At 31.6% G+C, this 21,024-nt stretch overlaps 3 protein-coding genes and 1 pseudogene across 4 annotated transcripts; 2 read left to right on the top strand and 2 right to left on the bottom strand.

The window, feature by feature from the left end:
* Nucleotides 1–1,196: 1,196 nt before the first annotated feature.
* Nucleotides 1,197–5,641, bottom strand: LOC108692604 (gastrula zinc finger protein XlCGF57.1). Of its 2 annotated transcripts, XM_018200934.1 has the most exons (13): nucleotides 5,269–5,641; nucleotides 5,057–5,195; nucleotides 4,556–4,621; nucleotides 4,406–4,471; nucleotides 4,046–4,113; nucleotides 3,820–3,946; nucleotides 3,446–3,740; nucleotides 3,172–3,274; nucleotides 2,819–3,082; nucleotides 2,667–2,690; nucleotides 2,200–2,521; nucleotides 1,741–2,084; nucleotides 1,197–1,536 (listed from the first exon to the last, which is right to left on the bottom strand). In XM_018200934.1, the coding sequence occupies exons 2-13, from the start codon at nucleotides 5,079–5,081 to the stop codon at nucleotides 1,294–1,296; spliced, it is 1,947 nt and encodes a 648-aa protein (XP_018056423.1). In that variant the 5' UTR covers nucleotides 5,082–5,195; nucleotides 5,269–5,641; the 3' UTR covers nucleotides 1,197–1,293. The 2 variants fall into 2 exon arrangements, with proteins under 2 accessions (XP_018056423.1, XP_018056424.1); XM_018200935.1 differs by lacking the exon at nucleotides 2,667–2,690.
* An 836-nt stretch (nucleotides 5,642–6,477) lies between these two features.
* LOC108692582 lies at nucleotides 6,478–7,182 on the bottom strand (annotated as a pseudogene).
* Nucleotides 7,016–9,502, top strand: LOC108692624 (ataxin-7-like protein 3). The gene is made up of 3 exons (XM_018200963.1): nucleotides 7,016–7,441; nucleotides 7,833–8,086; nucleotides 8,449–9,502. The coding sequence occupies exons 2-3, from the start codon at nucleotides 7,870–7,872 to the stop codon at nucleotides 9,261–9,263; spliced, it is 1,032 nt and encodes a 343-aa protein (XP_018056452.1). The 5' UTR covers nucleotides 7,016–7,441; nucleotides 7,833–7,869; the 3' UTR covers nucleotides 9,264–9,502.
* A 733-nt stretch (nucleotides 9,503–10,235) lies between these two features.
* Nucleotides 10,236–19,989, top strand: LOC108692652 (serine protease easter-like). Its single transcript, XM_018201003.1, has 7 exons — nucleotides 10,236–10,293; nucleotides 10,480–10,549; nucleotides 10,910–11,144; nucleotides 11,768–11,958; nucleotides 12,657–12,975; nucleotides 18,526–18,923; nucleotides 19,119–19,989. The coding sequence occupies exons 1-7, from the start codon at nucleotides 10,279–10,281 to the stop codon at nucleotides 19,829–19,831; spliced, it is 1,941 nt and encodes a 646-aa protein (XP_018056492.1). The 5' UTR covers nucleotides 10,236–10,278; the 3' UTR covers nucleotides 19,832–19,989.
* Nucleotides 19,990–21,024: the final 1,035 nt, after the last annotated feature.

Below are 21,024 nucleotides of genomic sequence, written 5' to 3'. Positions count from 1 at the left end.
TATATATATATAATGTGTGTGTGTGTGTGTGTGTGTGTGTGTAACATATACATAATACATGTATATAGACATATACAATGAGTGCAAAAAGTATTCGTACAGAGAAAATATTTTTAAAAAGTAAATATTATCCAGCGAGAAATGAATCACCGAATTAATGTCTTATCAATTGATATAAATACGATGATTTCAACATCAATTTGACGTCGATTCGATTTAATTGACGATTATTTCTTGTTGGATAATTAATAATTTATTCATAAAAAATAAAATAGACTGTACGTTTCTTAAAATTATATATACCAAAAAGATGTGTATTAATTATGCAAAATATATCATCTGAAAAATAAGCGAAAATTAAAAGTTGTATTGTTTCAATGCTCAAAAAGTATTCGTACAGACGAAAAATTTTTAAAATCAAGAATATATAGCGAAGCTTGTTTGTTTATATTAGAACAGAATGTATTTATTGTATAAAATTACTAATTAATGTTTATTTTCTATAAATAAGACTTTTTTTTATAACAAATTTTCTTGTACGAATACTTTTTGCTCTCACAGTATGTGCACGATAATATAAATCTTGTTGTATACCATAATCATGTTGTAAATCATAATCAAAGTCATGATTTCTCGCATAAGAATAATTAAAGTAAATCTAATAACAAATTCGGTCACTCGCCAAATTAATGCATATTAAAAACTGCTATATATGAAATTAGCAGAAATTAAAATTAAACGTAAAAACATATGAATATTTTAAACAATTAAATAATAACATGTTATTTAATAGAATGTATTTAATAGAATATATATTATTTCATTATCGAGGTTGATTACATTATGTCATTGCATTTACATATTTTATATAAAGCAGCCTTTTCAATGTATATTATAATCCAATGTGGAGCGAGTGACCGAATTCACCATAATAGAAGTGCCATCAAGCAATATGTATAATGTATAATAAACATAATGTATATTGATTGAAAATAAATCGATCTGATAATGATTTGCGCAAATATTCCTTAAATTATTCAAAAAGATACGCATTAAATTATAATATAATTAAATTATATACAACGGTAAACTCGTATATAATTATGCACTAAACTTAAGCACAAAATTTTCAAACCAATTTACTGATTATGTTTTTCTTATGACTTAGCTTCGTTATCCAAAACTTTCTTTTTTTGTTTTTTATATGTTTGCATAAATCTTAAAATATTCAAAAATAGTTCGCATAAATATTCAAAAAGGTATAATCGTCGCTTGTATAATATCTTTTTGTTCCTAATTTTGATTAGATATTTCTAAAACGTGAAGAATGACATCGTCCACCGTTTTCGTTGTCAAAAGAGATTTCACTATTTCGTCATTCACTGTGTCGACGACGACAGTGAATAGAAGTTTGACATTTTGTCGCAGCCTCTCAGTAAACACCATGTTAGTCTCCGATGTTATCGGCTCATGTCCGCATCTTCTGATTACAGCCTCGAGGACATCTTGTATTGGAGCATCCGGCCAACCAAATAGCTGCCATTTTAAATTAATACAATTAATTTAAAAGATAATGTAACAAAATTAAATTAAAAGACTTATACCTGTAACATAAAGTATAAATTTTCTCAAGATAATAATAATAAAGAAAGTTAAATATCTGGCAAGTGAGAGCATTTAACGTGGTAATTCATGCGTAATAATAAAGTTGTATAAATATAAAACTACGTAAGATTATACCTGTAATGTTTCCTCATCGATAAGTAATCTCAAGAGATCTACAATGGCTTTCAACAACTCGTCGGTGGAGAGTCTTCTAGATTTGCCGGTTTTCATTTTGGCAACAGCGGTCGATGCGATATTATACAATTGCGTTTGCAAATGTTTCTTCTCAACCTCGTTCATTACGTCCTCCAATAATTCCCGATGCTTCGCCCGAATGTGTCGCATCAGACAATCTTGTCGGATAAACACTCTATTGCATTCGACGCATGATTGGGGCGGTTCGCGTCTGTGAGTGTTGAGGTGTGCTTGCAATGACGATTTCACCGAGAAGGCCTTGGAACATTTGTCGCATTTGAACGCTAAAATGTAAAAAGAAATTTATGTATAATAAAACGAAGTGTGCGACGTATTTCAAAAATATTATATACATTTTTTTTAATAATAATTCCCTTCTATAACATAAATATAGCTTACGTTTGATGCCAGTGTGTAGCACTTTGTGTTTCATCAAATCTTCTTTTCGCATGAAACCCTTATCGCAGACTTCACACGTAAATGGAATCGCTCCCTCATGTACAAACTTCTTGTGGATATTCAAACGCGCCTTCCGATTAAATGCCTTGTCGCACACATCACAGTAGAAACCATTTTCTCCAGTGTGATGGAACACATGTGCTCTTAATTGCGCTGCTTGAATGAATGATTTGCCACAATACTGGCATACATGTGGTTTTTCACCCGTGTGTGTCCGTAAGTGACGATTCAGCGTTTCACGAGCAGCAAATTTTCTCTGACACTGGCAATGCAAACACTTGCATTAATATTCGCATAAAAATGCATTAATAGAAATTAATTGCTCTTGTAAAGTAAAAACTATGTGTACTTTATGTATCTTGAAACCCCTTAGTTCAATACCGATTCATAGACAATTAAAAACTTACGAAAGCACATGTCCGTTCAGTTAGCTTGTAATATAAAATGACACAATAAAAGTTAGTGTTATTATTTCTATACTTAATCATCAAGAGAAATACGTAATATTAAGCAATTGTGTAAATACTCGTACTGCATAAACTCGATAAAAAATACTTACGTATTTACATTCAAACGGCTTCTCTCCGGTATGTACACGACGATGCTTTTTCAGCGCGAGCGGCGACAGGAACGTCTTCGGACATAAATCGCATTGGACTGGTCGCTCTCCCGTATGCATGCGTTCGTGTACCAACAACTGTTGGTACGTAAAGAATTCCTTTGGGCAATAGTTGCATTTCTTTTTTTGTCTCTGAGGCGTACCCGCGTGAGTACGCAAGTGTTCCCGCAAGTTATCCTTACGCGTAAAGTCTTTCTTGCAAACCTACAACATCGTTCATTTACTCATTATAATGTCTAATTTTCTATAATCTCTAATTTTAAAGAATTATTAGTGGATAATCGTGTACTTACTTGACAACTGAATTTATTAAGTATGTTACCATGACAACCAGATTGCATTATATGTCGATTTAAGTGATAGCTCCGAGAAAAATAAGTATCGCAAGGATCACATCTAAAAATAAAATTTTGTATAAAAATATAAATCTTAGACTTATTATATTATTAATAAAAACTGTAATAGAAAATGAAAGAAATTATTATGAAGTATGAGTATGATCGAATTTTATAACAATAATTTTACATTTAATGAAAATAACTTAAATGCATGCTGATATGAACATACTTAAAAATTTTGCGATCTCCGTGTGTCGTATAGCGATGCTTATTTAAAGCTTTCTTATCACGAAAAGAAGAACCGCATTCATTGCATGTGCATGAATCGCAAGTCCAATGTATAACTACATCGTGTCTTTCCAGAGATGCTTTTTTCTTGAAGCTGAGATCACAATGTGAACACTTGTATTCTCCGCCGCTATGGGCCGTCTTTAAGTCTTCCGCACAGCAATGACACTGCGTTTCGGGCACGGGTTTGATGAGAGGTTTTTCATTATTATTCTTTTGGCCCTTAGAATCCGAATCTAGGAATATAAATAGATTGTAAAATTCTTTGTATTGTGAGAGTGAACAAATAATCTTGTTTAATGCATAGCCACAAACCTTCAGCATTTAAAAGTGGATCATCTTCATCCTCTTCCTCTTCTTCTGAATCATAACTTGCTATATTACTAAGTATGTTGTTTGAGTCATCTTCCTCTCTGCATGTGTCTGCATGCTTCTGCAACATCTGTTTCAGAATTATAAGATATAAATCATTAAAAGGAACAAAAAGCATGAGAAAATAACAGACATATAAAATATAATCTTAAAAAAACTTATAACTTACGTCCTTTGATTGGAAAATACGTTGACATGTCACACATTGATAATCAGTTACAATTGAAATAACCACACCTTTAACAAAATAAAAACATATTATCAAAACTATATTATGTAGTTTTGCGGGAATTACGAATATATTTATAATTTGCAAAAATTATGAAATTATATTTAAAGATATACATACAAGATGTCTCAAAATTTAATTTTAAAAAATATACAGTTGCCAAAAATTAAAAGCAATTTATCAACTTTATCAAAGATTGTACAATCATATTTAAGTTCTAAGACATTCTGAATTATCTAAAAATGTCTAAGAATTTAATATGATCGTACAATTCTTAATGTATATACAAAATATAATTACCTTTCTTATTGGCAGTGGTTGCACTATCAGTTACAACTAAAGATTCGTCTTGTGAGAGGTCCATATCTGCAAAATCAGAATATTCATTTTGTTTTAAATATTTAGAATTATTACAGTATTAAACATTTTATTTCTGAATGATCAAATTACCAAACACGATCCCATTGGTTTCGTCCACAATTAGATCATGACTACACTCCTCAATCTTCAGGATTTCTGCAAGAAAATTTGTTGAATAATTTAAAAGAAAGAAATTCCTGAACATAAATAACACATTAAATAAAATTAAGTTTATCAATTCTTGCATAATCTTAACTTCCATATATTATTTTAATATGTATATTAATTCATTCACTAATCAAACTGTTCTAATATCTATGCAACTTTTCAGTCTTAATTATTTATTAGAAATTTAAATATTATATAAAATAAAAAATATTTGGATATATAATCTTTGCATAAATATATAAGAATATATATATATAAGAAGCTACATTTTACAAAGTTGGCTCTTCATGATTTTTTAATTTGTTTATTTGAGTAAGGATACAAGTTTTATAGTCTATCATACATAAATATTCGCATATGATTTCGAAAGTGATATCCTATATCTCGCATTCATAAAGAGAAATCTAAGTCAATTTTACTCACCTATTTTCTCCATTCCATTTGCCATTGTGTCACGTAATAATTTCTATCTCCAATTTTCTTATTTAATTGTATGAGAGATTTTTCCTTTAGATAAACCAGTCTATTCTTATTTTCTGCTTTCATTCCACATTAAGAACATCTGCAAGCAATGAGCAACATTCTGAATATCAGTCACTCATATTCAAGAGACAATATCTACTCATAAGGCGAACCTTGTGCTTTCGATTGAAATCCGTGCAGACGAATACGTGAAAAGGAAGAGCAAGCGAATGCGTTTGCCCCTGAAGGAACAGGCCCTTTCATCAGTCCCGATGCTATGTAAAATGGCCTACGTCAAGGGGCGCGTCATCATCCTCCATACGTCCACTGTTTTCCGTGTCCTCTTTTTCAAGCAATCTTGTCTACGTCACGTCGTCGCTGAAGACGAGGAACGATCCTCCTTGGTGACGATCAATTAGAGATGGAGACCAATTTGTCAGAGTAAGAAACTCCAAACCATCCGAACGGACAAGCGTGGTGGTATAATATTCCCACCACGGCAACAATAATTTGTTGCCTCTAGCCTACTCGTTTGCTATTGGATCATTTGGGTCTCGTAATGTCTTGTATACGCGACTTCGGCATCAGTGGTGCTCAAATCCGTTTTCCTCAAAGAGGAAATACAAACAGGACAACGAAAATCTCTGCATCTAGGAATCGTTCTTTACATGCAATAATACGACGTGTAAAATTTTGCGAACTTCCTATTTTGGGCCATTACAATTATGACGGATGTGCTTCCGATGAACTTAGATAATCTCACAAAATTCCTAAAAATTCGTTGCATTTTATAGCCTGTATAGCCTTTAAAGATTAAATGTATATTTAAAAAAATATATATATATATTTACCTTTGGATATTTTTCTGAATTTAAAAACTTTGCAGAGTCAATAATGCTTGAAAATACTTACTCGCTTTACTCGATTTACTCGCTTTGGTTGCGTTCAGCAGAACATTTACATTGCAATTGTTGGAAGTTTTCTTCGCACTGATTGAATTATATTTTTAAATCTAGAAGAATAATCCTATCTCAGCAGACAATCATAAAACGATTGCAAAATTATTGTATTCTGCTGAATGCAGCCTTTGAATCATTCACATATTTCTCTATAGGTTTGTCCGCGTCGACTGCTCCAACATGCTCCAATATGCTCTTATCATAACTCCTATTCACTCCAATGCGCTTATTAGAGTAAGTAGGAATTATAGCAAGCATATTGGAGCATGCGATGCGACAAACTATATATTTATGTACATACATTAAAATATAGATGCGTTTCAGAAAGAGAAAGTTGGTTAACTTGTCATGAAATCGTATCTCGTGACAAGTTGCTAGATATAGCTGCGGATTGGCTGTGGGATATGAAATCACCTGAAATTCCTAGAACTCCCAATTCGACAGCCAATCGACACGCTCGACGATCTCGAATCCTAAAGTGCATGCCAAAATATACTAAAAATAAATATCTAAAATAATAAATAATTATTAACATAAAATATCTATATAATATAGATATAGATATCTACACCACATTAGTATCTATATTAATCTACATGTTAAAATACAGATTTTCAATTATTTCTTAATAATTTCGAAACGAATCGCCAATTATTGCTTTCTTCCTTCTTTTTTCTCGGCACAGCTCCGGACGTTATTCGTTTCGGAGTAAAAAAACACGGCCACGTGGCTTTAAGTTCCTCCACTCTGCTCCGCCTTTTCATCGCACGATTTACGGCTTTTATAACGGGTCCAAAAAATACAATCAATGCTGTTGAATAATGAGATAATTATCAGATATAATTATATAGAATTAATTAGATATTTGTCTGTTCCTCTATTCGCACTTTCCTAGAAGAAGCTTTTCACAATGGGAAAGAAATCGAAAAGGTGCGTCTGCACGCACCGAGGGTGCGTCTGCGACTCGATTAGCGCAGCAATCGCTAATTGAGCGTTGTTTTCTTCGCGAAAGGGACCGAAGGGTTTTTCTCCAACTTCTATATATAAAGCTACGGGAAGTAGAAATCGCCGCGCGAAGGGAGCGTTCCTTCGTGTCGTCATCGCTCGCGTCTCGCGTCTTCCGACATTCCGTCATTCCGTCGACGGTAGACGGGCGACGCGACGAGGAACACGTGACGACTGGACGCGCATGTCGTCGCGCAGGTGTCGTCCGTAACCAAGAGCCAACGGAGCGGCGTCGGATATCGGCGGTGACGGCGCTCCGCACGTCTTCTTCGCGGAGAACCGGAAGAACAAAAAACATCCGGTTGCTCCGTCATCTCGTCCCGACGATACTCGCCCTGGATTGCCCTACGTCGCCAATTTGTTGCCGTTTCTCCCTTTTTAGGTTAGAATCCTGTCCGTGCTATACCGGGTGTCCCGCAAGTATCGGCAAATATTTTTACCGATGTTCCCTCGACCGACGCTCTGAGTTTCCTTATTAAATCTTTCGCGGGAAGAATTAATTTAATTTATTTATTTATTATCTATTTTATTATTGATTATTTATTAAGCTTGGAAAAGATAAGGTTTTTTGTTGTCATATTTTTGAATTTTGTATATACATATTTAAAAAACTGAATTTTGAATGCATGATTATTTTTACAAGCTCATTAATTTACTGTTAATTTCTATGAATTTTAATATTTTTAAGTTATCTTAACGAGCCATTAGAAACTGGTGGAATTGATACCTTGATTAATCAGTCGCTAATTGTCCTTATATTTTTCTATATCCAGTCTAGATAGAAACAAATTGCTCAATCACAAATTCAGTATGTCTGTGACTGAGGAAAGGATCCAGGACTTGAATCGACGTTTCGTGGATTTCATGAGCAAGCCAGAAAATGTTGAAGCAGCCACAAAAGAAATTTATGAGGACTTGTTGGATGATGTTCTGATGGGTTTCGTATTCGACATACACCGTATAACCAAGACTGGCAATTCTGACGTCGAAGAAGGCATTCCCGATGATAAATCCTACGCCATTGTCGGTACATACAAATATAACAAAATTTTTAGTGAACCACCCACAAGGAGTGAAATATTTATGCAAAATATTTTCTAACATTTCAGTAAAATATTTTAGAAATACTGTACAAATATTGTAAGAAAAAGAATATTTCAAAAACTCTGATTTCCTGGACATATTTAAAGATTTCTTTAAAAATTTCTGAAATATTTCAAATCTTGCAACGAAATATTTTGCAAATATTTCTAAAATATTTTATGCTGTGTGGGCAGGGAGAATTTCAAATGGGATAATGGAAAATTTCTAAGTCTATATATGTATATAACTTTTGTAATTTTTTTTTCATTCTTTGTACAACTTTGTAATTTTTATTTTTTGCATTAGATTCGCCCGGCCTAGACGTGTTCGGTCAGCACCCGATGAAGAAATCTCAGGAATGCAACTGTCCAAATTGCGAACGTGGTGTGGCAGCTTGTAGATTCGCTACTCATCTAGCAAAATGTATGGGCATGGGGAGGAACAGTTCGCGTATTGCATCGCTTCGTATCGCGAATAATTCCAAGGACCTGAACAACTACGGCGGAGTATTGAGCGACGACGATGACGACGTTGACTGGAGCCTAACCAACGATAGTGGTAACAAGCGTAAACGTCCACGCAAGGATCGCAACGGCGTGAGCAAGCGTTCCAGCAAGCAGCAAAAGCAACAGGGCGCGGCCGGCGGTAGCGGCTCGCAGAGGAATGGCGAAACCACTGTCGTCGGCAGCGAACACAACGTGCACAGCAGCAACGAAAGCTCACCATCGAATTACGAAAATATGTCACTCGTGGACAAGCGGGCGCTGCTCACGCAAATCTGCGGTGTCGTATCTGAGCATACGAAGAAGCTGTGTACCAGATCGGTACGATGTCCCCAGCATACTGACGAACAGCGTAGAGAGATACGCGCCAATCTGGAATCCAACGGTCAGGACAATCTGCATGTTGACGTGGATACGTACGAGGAGAACGATGGCCAAAATCTGCGAGACACGTTGACGAGGTGGGACCGGGAAGGTTCCAGTCATTCTAGTCCAGCCGACTCTGCCTCGACCACGTCAACCTCATCGATCAGCCGGAAACGAGAGACTAAATCCAAGGGCAAAGGGAAGGCCTCGTCGAAACGCGATCGCGGCTCTCCAATATCGCAGGGGGACTGAGGGGAGAGTTCATCTAAAACTGTTTCTCAGTCTAGAAGTGTTCCTCGGTTCAGGTTCACTTCTCGCCGACAGGGAAATATTGTACGATAATGTTCCTACAAGCTGTACATAGATTGAAGGGAGATTCTCCCTTGATGATTGCGAAGTTTGCGTAATACTTAATTCTAAATATTATCTACGACGTCCTTTTGTAATTATTATTTTTAAGAAAATAAATAGCAGCGAATTGCAAAACGAAATGTGAGATATTTGTTACCTTTCCTAGACTTGGATATCTTATTTTATTTAGTCTTCTGAGATACTGATATCTTTTTAGCTTTCAAAAAATTGACGAAAAATGTCTTTTTGATATATTTCTTTTAAATTCTCGCGTTTTTTTTAATTCACGCATTTCTGATAAATATAGAAATGATAATTGCGAAGGATTTAACATTGCCTGTTGCCATCTAATAATCTTTTACTCTGTAACAATTTTATTATATAAATCTTTTATTGCCATAAAATATATATCATCAAGACGTTGAATTGCTGTGCACTTACATTTATTACAAGATATTTGTTCTTTCAATTTACATAGTAACATTAGATGAATTTTCATTATTATCTCTTATCTTCGAAATCAACTTGAGTGTTTTGTTTTGTAATTGATTTAAAAATTATTAGTACTAATAATAAGTTTGATTATAAAAAATCAAATTATGACGTACTTTTTGTAAGAAATATAACAATTCTTACTTTACATTTTTGTAAAAGAGCTAATAAATCAATAAACATCCAGGAAAAATATATCGAAGTATACTCCAAAGATATATACTTCGAGCGCGCAATGGATAATCAGAATAGTTAATATTATAGGTATATATCACAGTTGCGGTGAATGGATTATAAAGATCTATCGGCTAAACCGTCATGCAATTTGCACGGTAGAGATAAGGTGGCGAACACGTAGAAGGTTAACGAATACCGAACGTAGTTCGAATGGAACACTCGACGAGGATTTTAGTGCTTGTGCATAATGCAATCAATTACAGTAAGAAGAGATATTCTAAAATATCGTATTGACAAAAGGATATAAAAGGATATAAATATATAAACTACATCGATAGTAAAGTTACTGTAAAAGATATGAAAATTAACAAAAAAGATATATAACTTCTTAAAATTATATAATCATAAAATTAATTCTCACTTGATTGCTTGTTCACTTGTTTTCTAGCTTTCAGGCAGGATGCAATACTCACTACTTTATATGCTTGTACTTTCATGCAATACAGCATTCTCCACAAGTAAGTTTTGTAATTTAGAATATCACAACTGAATACATGAGTCACAATATAAATTGAATCATACATTACATGAATAAAAGTAGTTCAAATTCTTAAACTAAATTTCTTCGAACGCAATCTGTAAGAAATTCAAATATATCACTTTTAATGTTAAATCTGAATTTATATATTATATGTATAAGAAAAAGTTATAATAATTTTCCAAAAATATTTTAAATAAGCAAAAAATCAAATCATTATTTTTAAATTGATATATGATTTATAGCAAATCTATGGCAACGAAAAGATTTTCATCAAGAAATTTTATTAAGTATAGTTCCTGTTAAAAGCGCGTAACGTTATAGTAAATTTAATTTCTAGTAAATATAACAAAACATCCTAGTTGGTCGTTATTGGAACAAAATAATTGCGGCAATTCCAACAGCGATCGCATTATTGGTGGCAAAAATGCGAGCCTCGGCGCGTATCCTTGGATCGCGAGAATAGGATACAGCAAGCCGAATACTAATGGTTTAAGCTACAGATGCGGCGGTACAATAATTAATCGACAATACGTAGTCACGGCTGCCCATTGCGTAGTGAATCTACCTGAAAAGTACGTACAGAATAAATAAATAAATAGAAAACAATATTATTCAAAGAAAAGAAAAAAAAACGAGACTTTATCATGTATTTTATGAAGCGTTCGATCATAACGTAATTATTTTTAGTCTTTAAGGTGAGAAGAAATGAAATAAGCATTTCTTGATTAACCTATTAAGGACTGCTGGTCGATTTTTCAACTAAAAAAAAATAGTCAACTTTTTATATTGCTTTGGATTTTATGACCAATGGTCGCAAAATTGCCATTAAAACGATTTTAAATTAAAACGATTTTGTGAAAAAAAGTTGTCTTAGTTCTTAATGGATGAAACTGTATTAGTTTGCAAATTATACGACAATGTCTGTGTTTATTAATCTGTTTAAAATAGAAATATCGGAGAGACGCTCCAGATTTGAGAATTTGAGAATTTTTAATCTTAATTAAGAATTTAAATGTATATTATATGTTTTTGTAATTTATATATTCCCTACAACACAAAGTTGCACAGAAGTTGCAGCAACACTGTTACAATATTGCAGCAATATTACAGAGATTTTGCAGCGATATTGCTGCAAATTCTATGCTGTATGGAATGTGACTTTGTATTGTTTAATAAATATGGAGGTATATCTAAGTTTCAAGGTCGGTGGAGTTCGTTTGGGCGAACACAACATCCTTACTAATCCCGATTGTGAGCAAGGATATTGTGCGGAGCCAGTGCAAGATTTCCTGCCCGAATCGGTAATTGTTCACGAGAATTATAACAAGCCGGAATTCAAAAATGACATAGCCATAATACGATTGAACAAACCGGTGATTTATAACGGTGAGTTTGTAAACTGATTAATTTTTATTAATCAATTTCAATTGATCAACTTTGGTTTTCCTAAATAAATTTGTTTCTCTTTCTTTATGATTTATACGCAGAACATGTAAAGCCAATTTGCATGATGAACGGTGAACTCCTCAATAAGAACTTCGTCGGCGAAACAGCGGAGGTCGCCGGTTGGGGAATTTTTGATATCAGTAAGACATTTAAATTAATTTAAGCTAATAAATTAAACTTCATATTTTTTCATACTTTTCCATATATATCATAACATTCATTTAAAAATAAGAGTTTTCATTAAGGTAATTGGAAAAACTCTTGAGTGGATTAAATTAATTGTTTTCTGAAAAATATCTAACATCCACGGAAAAAAAAATAGTTGAAAACTTTACTGATTCAACAAATTTACAGTTGTAATATACATAGACAGTCAATTTTCTATGTTAAAGTAGCAAAGTTGACAGCTGAATAACATTAGCGATTTGTTTTGATTTAAACCATCAAATCTTCTACAAATATTAAATTCACGCAGTAAATTATAAATTTGCTGTACCACTCAATTAATTTTTTTTTCCGTGTCAGTTTTTAAATTCACATTAAATCGATTGGTCTCATATTTACCTTCATATCTTTGTTTAAATCTTGAATTTACAAATCATCTACTAAAAATTTACAAATCTTCTTATTATCAATAGATGATCCGAAACCTAGCACGATCCTGCAGACTGTCAAGCTACCGATCGTCAAGATGGATGGATGTATAATGGCTTTCAGGAGATATGCAGAAGTATCAGAGGATCAGCAGATGTGCGTGGGTGGTGTTCCTGGTCACGATTCCTGTAGTGGTGATAGTGGTGGACCCTTAATGCAAGTGAACAGCCTGAATGGGCCTCCTAAATACTACTTCATCGGCATCGTTTCTTTTGGCACAAAATCTTGTGGTACTTTCAAAACACCCGCTATCTACAGCAAGGTTGCGGCATACATTACATGGATCTTGAACACCATGCATCCGTAAAAATATTCAGCTTTATCTGTAGAAAACAAACAATTCATAACTTGGCGGAAAATTTCGTGTTTAACTTTATTTACATACACAATCGATTTTTTTTTTATCTGGAGCAATAGAAATCTGAACCTTGCAATTGTGATAAAAATGTTTGTCATTAATATTTTCAAAAATAAATAAATCTGTAATAAATATATATTAAATTATTATATTAAAATTTTTATATTAATTATTATATTAAATTATTATATTAAAAATAAATTATTATAACTAAAAAGAACAGTTGTAAAAATAAAGATATTTCAAGGGAAACTCAAACAGAATCGCAGAATATTTTACAAGATAGAATAATTTATAAAATAATTTAACACAATAGAATAATTTTTATACGTTATAGAATAATTTACGGACATCTGAACACACTCACTTTACTAGATAATTACTACTGGAAGTAATTATCTAGTAAAATCGATTTAAAAAATCAGATCTAGCAGGAAATTTTTAATCTCGTAGGATTTCCTTCACCTGTTCGCGCACAATTTATTGTTTGTGGAATTAATTAACAAGGACAAGCCGAATTAATTTAAGTCTAATACAATTAGAATTTTGATTAGATCTAAAACGTATTTCTAAATTTACTCAAACGAACTTATTAAAATCGAACATTGCGATCTTCTTGGAAATGCGACCGCAACTTCCGAAATTCATGTGCCATGAAATGCATTATATACACACACACACACACACACACACACACACACACACACACTCTCTCTCTCTCTCTCTCTCTCTCTCTCTCTCTCTCTCCCTTCTCCTACAGGTGTTTAGTATTACAAAACACTCAGAGAAACCAGGGTATTTCCATTTTGCATTGTCGAATCTAGATTGCGTCAATTAAATACGTAACATTATCGAGCTATTTTCCTTCACAAGATTCATCGAGGAATCTACATGAATCACTTTGCGGAAACACGTCAATGCGTTCGTAGTTATTCACAACTGCAACAATTAAATATAAAATAGAAACAATTTCTTCCGCGAATTTTTAGAATACATAATACAGTATTTCCTTTTTTTACAATACTTTTTTACGATACACATCTAGAATCTCAGTAAACAATTTAAGTTACATATAATGGTGTTGATTGTAATTTCTCATTATATATTCAACAATTAACTATAATATTGTGTGTTATGTTACAACTATATTGTTGAATGGGAAATTATATGTACGTTTCATGTAACTTAATGTTTGCTAGGATAAGTGATTTAAATCACAGAAACTAAGAACAAGGCAAATCTAGTATAATTACTGTTTCATTCAATTTATTTATAAATTAATGCATATGATGTAAAATACTTCGAATACTTTTGCAAGTCAGTGCATATAAGATACGATCTGTATTACGCTATTATATATGTTATAATTACATATGAGTAGATAATGCGCACATTAAGATAATCGATTCGTTAGTCAGCTATTTAACGTAATCTTAAGGTTACTAAGATAAAGACATGCTTATACCATTTGTTTACATTAATTTCACAATTCACAATTATAAGATCAATTTTTCACGCTCAATTTTTTCATTGGCGAGATTGGTGATATTAAGACACTTCCTTGAATCTATAATCCTCTCTTGGATAATTTTTATGTAATACATATTTTGCGGAAAGAAAGAGGGATTTTACAATAAGACCATTACAAAGGGAAGAGTATTTATATCTTTCAGGAATCCAGGATTTTCTGTCTCTAAAAAATACATTATTTCATTATGTCAGATTTACGATAAACTGAACTGCGTAACTGCACTGAGAAAAAAATATAGTTAATTTTAATAAATATTTAGTTCAATACTGCCAACTAAACATTTATTTACAGTAAGTAAATGTTTGTTCAATAAAAAAAATGATTGTTAAATCAAATTAACATTTTTTGTATCAAATAAATATATCTTTATATTTAATTGGCAGTATTCAACTAAATATTAAAATTGACTATATTTTTTTTCAGTGTGGAATAAATTGTTTATAAATATTACAAGCATATACATTATGAATTCTATTTGTTAAATTATACAAAATTATGTATGCAAAATAAATCTAATCATTTATGATAAATTTATATTTAAAAATATAACGTTGATAAGAAAGCAAATAACGAAAAAAAAAGTTGCTACTAGTTATCAGGAATATATTGGAATTTACAGGGAAAATCCTAATAGATCAGAGATTGCAAGGATCAATGCAAGTACTAATTAATTTGATATCAGTTATATATTATAGTTATATACTATTGAGCTATATATTAGATCAAATAATATATTATAGCTCAACGTATATTTATATATTTAATAATAAAAAAATTTATATATTTAATAATTAACAGAATCTATTACAGAATTAACAGAATAGAATTTCATAGTAACCGAAAATTATTCAAAATATAGTTACAGAAAAAAATTATGTTCCTTTAATTCCTTTTATTTTTATTTCTTCAAAAAAACGTTTGTGGTTTTAACTACAGATTACAAAAATAGGAAATTTTCCCGACCAATCCGCTCGTGCTAATTAGCTTGGCAAAGCTTGTTGACAGCGATGGTGGGGACAGTTGTTGACCCTGGCTCTGGTCACTCTATCACGGATATTATCGTCAGTTGCTGTTCTGATCTGCGACAAAGCAGCCATAAAACAGAAGGAGTTGCCGCAACCGAACGAGTCTTCATTGTTAAAGTGTGTTGATCATCTTTTAATGTTCTTTTAGTGTTCGGTCAATAATAACGACATAGAATAATTCGCCGATAATGTCGACATCTATTTTCCTAATGTCTCTTAAGTTCTTAATGTTGCTGATCATTAGCATCAATGCACGTAAGTTGATTATTCAAACTTTGAAAGACATAACATTAATGTTAATTCAAGAACATGTTGAAAGCTAATTTGTTCTAACTTATTATGCTTTTCCGCATTCTAGAAAATATGAAAAATTATTATAAAGAGACTTATAATATTTTTCACATTCTTTAAATTTTTGATAGACTTTATTTGAATTTATTTGTCGTTTCTTATACTTGTACTTTCTCATACTTAGGATTACAAGATTACAAGATTAGGATTACAAGATTACAAGATTACAAAGAATAACTAGAATTTAATTACTATTAATTTACTATAAGATTGCCCCCCCTCTCCTCTGCTCCAACAAGCAGCGTAATATAAAGGAAACGGTCCAGAGGAACAGCTCAGGCTGCTCCTCGGCCTGAGGAAGTGGATTGCAAGGTTTATGAAACCTTGGCAAAAACGAATCTTTATATGGAGAAAATCCGCGAAACGCATAATCTTTATATAGAAAGCATCCGTGGAAGCTTTAAGAATATCACTAAAAGATTATTATAATGATTCGACTGAGAACAAATTAATTTATATATGTACTAATAAATAACATTAGAAAAAAAATTAAAATAACAGATAGTTTAACAGATAGTTTAACAGATAGTTTGCAAGTAGCATTAAACTTTTTTGACAATTCATTAAGAATTTTTTGTTTTTAAAGATTTAAAATTAAAATAATTCAAAATTAAAATAATTTTTTACAAGTTTTAATTATTATATCCTAATTTCTCTAATTTTTAAAATAAATTCAGTAGTGTTTAATTACATTTTTCTCAAATATAATTTTTCTAGTTTCTTTTTTATAATACTTGGCGTACAAAAAAAGGCAAAGTACTATTTGTATCAAAAATTATGCTTGTAATGTATACAACATCAACAACTGTAGATCAAATGTACATCTGAAATTTTGATAATCATATCTCAAATTTAATTTTATTACTGGAAGTAATCTTAATTATCACGGGACACAATTATCACGCGATCCACGACATTATTAATTATCATGACATTATTAATTATATATGACATGCTTCCGTAAAAACAAAATTAAGTGTCGGTTTTCGATAACATCTTTGGAATTGTATATGCATTACGTCACCGAATTAATAGTTAACGTCGAGAATCAGGAAAAAATATATGCATAATCAATGCGATTGAATCAGCTTTGTTTGATTTTGCGCGTTGCAATACTTGGATGGATTTCTGAATTACAGATATCTCTCATTATCTAATACAGTAATTTATATTGTAATTTTAATGTAATTGTGTATCATTATAATAATCCATTATAATATATTTAGTTTTGTATAAATAATACTGATATCATACTACGTATTAAATTATGAAAGAAAGTTCTACAAAAAGATCCTTATATAACCTAGAAAAAAAAAATGACTGATCAGTTTCTGTTCAAAAAACTAGAAATGTTTGACATTCTAGACAAATAGCGAGAATGAAAAACGTTGTATGTATTCAGGGTTGAATAAGTTAACTTTTTTTTTAACTAAGTAAAGTTAAAGTTAATAACTAAGTTAAATTTTCATAGTTAGGCTACAAGTTAATTTATAATGAAATTAATCGAATTAAACGTTAAGTTAATAAAAAAAAGTAAATTGAAAAGTTAAAAGTTAAATTTATTTATTTTTTATTTTTTTATTTCATGATTCCAAGATTTCAGTCTTACAAATAACGAAAATGACAAATATATAATTCATTTAGAAAATACTATATATTCTATTTACATGTTTTGTTCATATATACTATTTGCATAGACTGTTTTATATATATATATATATATACTGTTTGAATATTTTGTTCACATATACTTATTAAATTTAAGTAATAAAGTCATTTTGAAATTTTTTCGGACATCTTTTTTCACTAGTTATCAAAAATGAGTTCTGCATTGAACAGCCGATAAACTCACGTTTGAAGATAATATTGATATTTGTGTTATATTTAATAATAATAATATATTTAATAATAAGGAATAATAGATTTCAACTTATCAGAAACTAGATGCATCAAACACGGTTTCTGACAGATTAAAATCTGGGAATCGATTGTATAATTTGAAATAAAATGATAATTATAAAAGTGAGCAAAATTCTCACTAGAATATTTATAATTTCATTGGTCAACATCTATTAAATTTGCTTATTTTTGCAATTTCACCTCATATTAAGGTATCGCTATTGTCGCGTATTATGTCTGAGACTTAATTTCAAAAAAATTAAAAATTAATAGTTAAAATATAATATAACTAAATAAAATTAAAAAGTTAAGAGTCTAAATTGTAACTAAGCTAAGTCAAAATTAATTAATTTTTTAACTTTTTAACTTAACTTTTATCTTTTTAATTTAGCACTACCCAACCATGTATTATTAAACGTATGTATTATTAAACGTTGCGATTATTATCTTTCAACTCAAAAAAGTTTCGACATAAATCACTAAATAAAAGATATTTTTCACGATATTTTTTATAAAAGAAAATTAACTTAAAATTAATTTATTGAATATAAAATAAATATATTTTGTATTCATATATAATTATATCATTGTTAGTAATTCTAATAAAGCTAATATTATGTTTCTTATTTTTATTAATATTCTTTTATCCTGACGTCTTATTCTTATTTTTCAGAATATCGAAGCCCGAGAGATCAGTGTACGGTAGACAGCCAGGTAGGAACATGCATAAACGCACGTGATTGTACATTAGTGTCCAACATTCTGCAGCAATCACGAGAGCAAGCCATCGACTACCTGAGACGCAATCATTGCGGTTTCGAAGGCTCAAATCCTTTGGTGTGCTGTGTTAACAGCGCGAGCATCAGCACCCGTCCAAACGGCGTCGAGACGAATCCTGGGAGTACATCGGATCCGAGTTGGAACTCGGAATCATCCCCTTCACCTATCGAAAATTTCCAGATAGACCTGGCAAATAATCCATTGCTGTCGAACAATTGCGGTCGCGACCTATCGCAGAGGATTGTAGGTGGCGAACGTACTGACTTGGACGAGTTTCCTTGGATGGCGCTGGTCGAATATCAAAAACGTGAGTAGAAATAAATAAATTATTAATTAATTATAGATATATAAAGTCTTGAATAAGTTATTTTTATCATATGAATGAGTTAATCTTATAATATATGATATAATGTAAATTATATTGTTAAAAATATTTTAATACAGTAGTATTTTACATACAATACATATTTTTATACAGTATCTTTCCAATTTGATATTACAGCAAATGGTAGAACGACAGCATGCGGCGGTGTTTTAATAAGTAAACGTTATGTCCTTACTGCCGCTCATTGTGTCAAGGGCAAGGACTTACCAGCCAACTGGCGCCTATCCAGCGTTCGCTTGGGCGAATACAACACCGACACCGAGAGGGATTGCGTGCCGGATGGTGAGAATAGTGAGATATGTGCCGATGATCCAATAACCGTAGGTGTAGAAGAACAAATCGCTCATGAAAATTACCGGCCCACTTCGCGGGATCAACGTTATGATATTGCATTACTACGTCTCAGTCATGATGTGCCATTCACAAGGTACATTCAGCCCATCTGTCTGCCGTCCAATTCGTCGCTCGGCGGCAAGCTCTTCGTGGCCGGTTGGGGCAAGACGGAAACCAGCTCGGCTTCGAATATTAAGTTGAAGTTGGCCTTGCCTTTGGCGGAGAAGAGCCTGTGCGATCAAACCTACGTCAGCGCTGGAGTTCGGCTGGGACTAGGACAGATCTGTGCAGGTGGTCAGAGAGGCAAAGACTCGTGTCGGGGTGATTCAGGTGGTCCCCTGATGGCTCTCGAAAGGATCGCCGATGGTACCGGCAAATGGACTGCTGTAGGCGTTGTATCTTTTGGACCATCGCCTTGCGGCATGCAGGGATGGCCTGGCGTATACACGAAAGTGTCAGATTTCGTTCCCTGGATTCTTAACAATATGAGGCGATAAATTAGACATTACATTATTTACGAAGAAAGATATCTCTTGACTATTGCTTGGAAATGATTTTTTAAAGAAGAAATTGATGAACAAAATGCAAAAAAAATTTTTATTGTGATAAATAAATTATATATATATTAATAAGATAAAATATGAGATTGTTATTATAAAATAACAATTTTTTTTCTTTCTCTCCCTTTGTTTTCCATATATATAAAAGGCTCATAACATGCTCAATAATATAAATATATTAAGTGACAATTACTCATTCGTTTTACCCGTATTTATTGTATTGACATGTTTAATAGCAATAATACTTACAAATATTTGTAGCAAGTTTTATTCAAACACGAAGCAATAAATCTAAAATAAAATTCACAATATTGACAAACAAATGATAAAGAAGTCAATATAAAGGAATTATATTGCTTTTAAGAACGACAATATATGCGTAAAAAAATATTTTTTAAGTTTGTAATAACACTTATAATAAAGACCAATTAAAATTCTTTATTAATTGTATTGAATTAATAATTACCTTTTTCTTTTTTTTTAGCGTACTTTTATTCTCCTCTTTCCCTTTTATTGTTCTAACATCGATGAATAATTTGTTTGTCTTTAAATTATAATGGTTTTCACAATAGTGATATTTTTTTTTACATTATTTTCCTTAGTATTATTTTTGTATTTTTATAAAGATCACTCTTATCATCATAATGTGAATCCTTGATGCGTATCGCATAAAATTTATATCTTTTATGCGTATCGCATAAAATTTATTTCTAGGAAACGTCATTTAATCATTAATAAATTACAACATTATTTGTAATCTACTTATTTGCACTTTATCTAATTAATATAAAAAACTAAATCGATTTCCTAGTAATTCCATCTTCTTCTTTTGAAAAAAAAGTAATGAAAAATCGCGAATTGTCGAATCGCAAAACTATGTGATTAATAATTACGTAATTCAATATTCATATTTTTATTTTCTGGAGTTAATAAAACGGGTGGAGTTATTATGGAATATGACTTATTGGCTGACATATAACGTAATAACAGTTTATCCTACGCAACTTTGAAAAGCACAACCAAGGATTATTCTAGAAAATAAAATTCATTAATTAAAATACATCATTAATTACTTGGGATACTGTTAATAAATCATAAATATTAAAAATTTCTCTCGCAAAGCTCGAGAA

The sequence above is a fragment of the Atta colombica genome, unplaced genomic scaffold (assembly GCF_001594045.1).
Source record: "Atta colombica isolate Treedump-2 unplaced genomic scaffold, Acol1.0 scaffold78, whole genome shotgun sequence".
NCBI lineage: Eukaryota > Metazoa > Arthropoda > Insecta > Hymenoptera > Formicidae > Atta > Atta colombica.
Note: the sequence above shows the minus strand (reverse complement) of the source record. Positions and strands in the feature narration are given on the sequence as shown.

Excerpts from the sequence above, each read along its gene's own strand:
- LOC108692652 (XM_018201003.1), top strand. Across the intron at positions 10,550-10,909 it reads CAATACAGCATTCTCCACAA|TAAATATAACAAAACATCCT; the intron begins GTAAGTTTTGTA and ends TTTAATTTCTAG. Across the intron at positions 11,145-11,767 it reads GTAGTGAATCTACCTGAAAA|TTTCAAGGTCGGTGGAGTTC; the intron begins GTACGTACAGAA and ends GGTATATCTAAG.
- LOC108692624 (XM_018200963.1), top strand. The coding sequence starts at position 7,870 with ATGTCTGTGACTGAGGAAAGGATCCAGGACTTGAATCGACGTTTCGTG. Across the intron at positions 8,087-8,448 it reads TAAATCCTACGCCATTGTCG|ATTCGCCCGGCCTAGACGTG; the intron begins GTACATACAAAT and ends TTTTTGCATTAG.
- LOC108692604 (XM_018200934.1), bottom strand. The coding sequence starts at position 5,081 with ATGGCAAATGGAATGGAGAAAATAG. Across the intron at positions 2,085-2,199 it reads GCTACACACTGGCATCAAAC|CGTTCAAATGCGACAAATGT; the intron begins GTAAGCTATATT and ends TTTACATTTTAG. Across the intron at positions 1,537-1,740 it reads TCGATGAGGAAACATTACAG|CTATTTGGTTGGCCGGATGC; the intron begins GTATAATCTTAC and ends TTAAAATGGCAG.